The sequence below is a fragment of the Notothenia coriiceps genome, unplaced genomic scaffold (assembly GCF_000735185.1).
Source record: "Notothenia coriiceps isolate Sejong01 unplaced genomic scaffold, NC01 NC01_scaffold00016991, whole genome shotgun sequence".
Classification (NCBI taxonomy): Eukaryota; Metazoa; Chordata; class Actinopteri; order Perciformes; family Nototheniidae; genus Notothenia; species Notothenia coriiceps.
Genome location: NW_011349692.1, coordinates 1 through 2,425, shown reverse-complemented (window position 1 = coordinate 2,425; position 2,425 = coordinate 1). Strand labels below are relative to the sequence as shown.

General features: G+C 33.5%; 1 protein-coding gene across 1 annotated transcript; it reads left to right on the top strand.

The window, feature by feature from the left end:
* Positions 1 to 374: 374 nt before the first annotated feature.
* LOC104949986 (chaperone activity of bc1 complex-like, mitochondrial) lies at positions 375 to 1,589 on the top strand (the record flags this gene model as incomplete). Its single annotated transcript, XM_010776426.1, has 4 exons — positions 375 to 466; positions 550 to 690; positions 1,314 to 1,395; positions 1,496 to 1,589. Coding segments are annotated over exons 1-4 (338 nt in total), but the record flags the coding sequence as incomplete, so codon positions are not given.
* Positions 1,590 to 2,425: the final 836 nt, after the last annotated feature.

Below are 2,425 nucleotides of genomic sequence, written 5' to 3'. Positions count from 1 at the left end.
TTACAACTCTCCGCCAACAGATGGGGGTGCTGCAGCCCCCTCAGCACCCCCCCTTCCCGCGTCCATGTTGCACAGTGACCAAATACATAAAATGCTGGTTACCAGTTGGGGGAAAATGTATATAATTAATTGTTATTTTAATAATATTTCTGTTTGATTATAAAAATAATTGCATTATTTGTAGCTGTAGTATTTCCCACAGTATTTAAAATATTGTATTTTTACTGATTAATCTCCAAGAGGTTGATCAATAACAACATTAATAATAATAATAATAATAATGTATATTTAAAATAAAAACAAAATATAAAAGTAAACAATAATCTAATAATAATAACAGGAGGTTTTAAAACGATGTTATTTTGTCTCTTCTCTTTCAGACGACGCTGTCATTAACCCTCAGTTGGCCAAAATCTTCGAGCGAGTTCGACAGAGCGCTGACTTCATGCCCCCCGGACAGATGATGGTACGATCCACTGAGACGCAGGAAACATCCTCTAATTGCATTAATCAGAGTTAATAACTAATATATATTTATGTTTCCTGCAGAAAGCCGTGAGCAGCGACCTCGGTCCTGATTGGAGGAGCCGTCTGGAGTTCTTCGAGGAGAAACCGTTCGCGGCGGCATCGATCGGGCAAGTCCACGCCGCCAGGATGAAGGACGGACGGGACGTCGCCATGAAGATACAGGTGGGAAGAAAATAGATAATACATTTAAAAAAAAGACCGACAGAAACTCCAATAAATAAAAACGATATATTTTATCAAAGATTCTACTAGAATGATTTTGTCTCGTTGAAAACAAATAAATAGTATACCTTAAAATTATTTACTTATTTATAATATGTAATATAACGTTTGTTTCTCACGTGCAGACATTATATTAAAACATGACGTTTTGTCGATAATAATCTTTTTTTAAAACTATTATAAAATACATCTTCATATATAAATGCAGAAAAACTTAAACTAAACTTAATAAAACTTAATTAATTAATTGAATTAATGAAACCTAAAAAAACTGAAAATCAATACATATAAAAACCAACCCTATGAAATGGAAAACACATCAATATAATTTTTACAAGGAAACTAAATAAATATATAAAAACTAAAACTGCATTTATAAAGAAAAACTATAAAAAACGATATGAAAAAATACAAGAAATTATGAAAAACAAAACTGTAATACATGAAAGTTAAGAAATACTAACTTTAAATGGAGGAAATAAAATAAATGTAAATATTAAACATTTAAAAAAACCCTGAAACTAAATGTTTTTTTTAAAGAAAGTGAAATGAATGTGTTTCAGTACCCCGGCGTGGCTCAGAGCATCGACAGCGACGTGAACAACATCATGACGGTCCTGAAGCTCAGCAACATGCTGCCTGAGGGTACTGTCATATCTACATATATCTAAATATATATATATATTTATATATATTTTCATATATACTGTGTTTATAGTTTCTATAATGATCTGATGTTCCTCAGGTCTGTTTCCGGAGCACATGATCGAGGTGATGAGCAGGGAGCTCGCTCTGGAGTGTGACTACATCCGAGAGGCCGAGTGCGCCAGGAAGTTCCAGTGAGTTATTCATTTCAATATATATATATATATACATTCAGTATATACGGATATATATATTTCATTTCATTTTTATTTGTTCCGTTCATGGTATGCACAACTTAATGTATAACAATTATTTACAAAGCATGTCTCTATAAACACGTCGTGCCCGAAAAGAAGAGAACCATCTGACATGACCGGCCCCTTTCTCAACATAGAAAGAGAAAGAGATGGTCCTTCATATTTTCTGATTCACAGCCATCATAACAGCATCGTTGGATAATAAGAGAAACACAAAAACCAACAAAAAAATACTTATTTCCCACTTGACAGTTAACGGAAAGAAACAAAACGAAAAAACTGCAACACATCACATGAACAAGGAGAAGTGCAACACCCTCACCTGAGTCCTCCTGGAGGAGAAAGGGGGAAATATATATTATATATATATTTATATAATATATATATAATATAAATATATATATTATATATATTTATATTACATATTTGACCTGCTCTATCGAAATCAGTCGCATTGACCCGAAGACACATTTTGAGTTGTATACACTGCTGGAAAGAGGATATTCCTAGCTTTCTAATGATATCAGGATTGTTTTTGTACTCCAAATATTAAGCGAAATATGTCACATTATATAATGACTGTCACCGAGTCATCATTTTGAGAAAAAGGCCTTCAAAGTTTTCTCTTCTCTGGAATCCATCGATCTGATTGGTTATTAGCAAATGATCAAAATACTACGGAGGGAAGATATTTTCGTTTGGATTGCTGGTCTGGGAGAAGCTCGCGAGTGTGTGTGTGTGTGTACACGTGTGTGTGTGTTTGTGTAATTTTG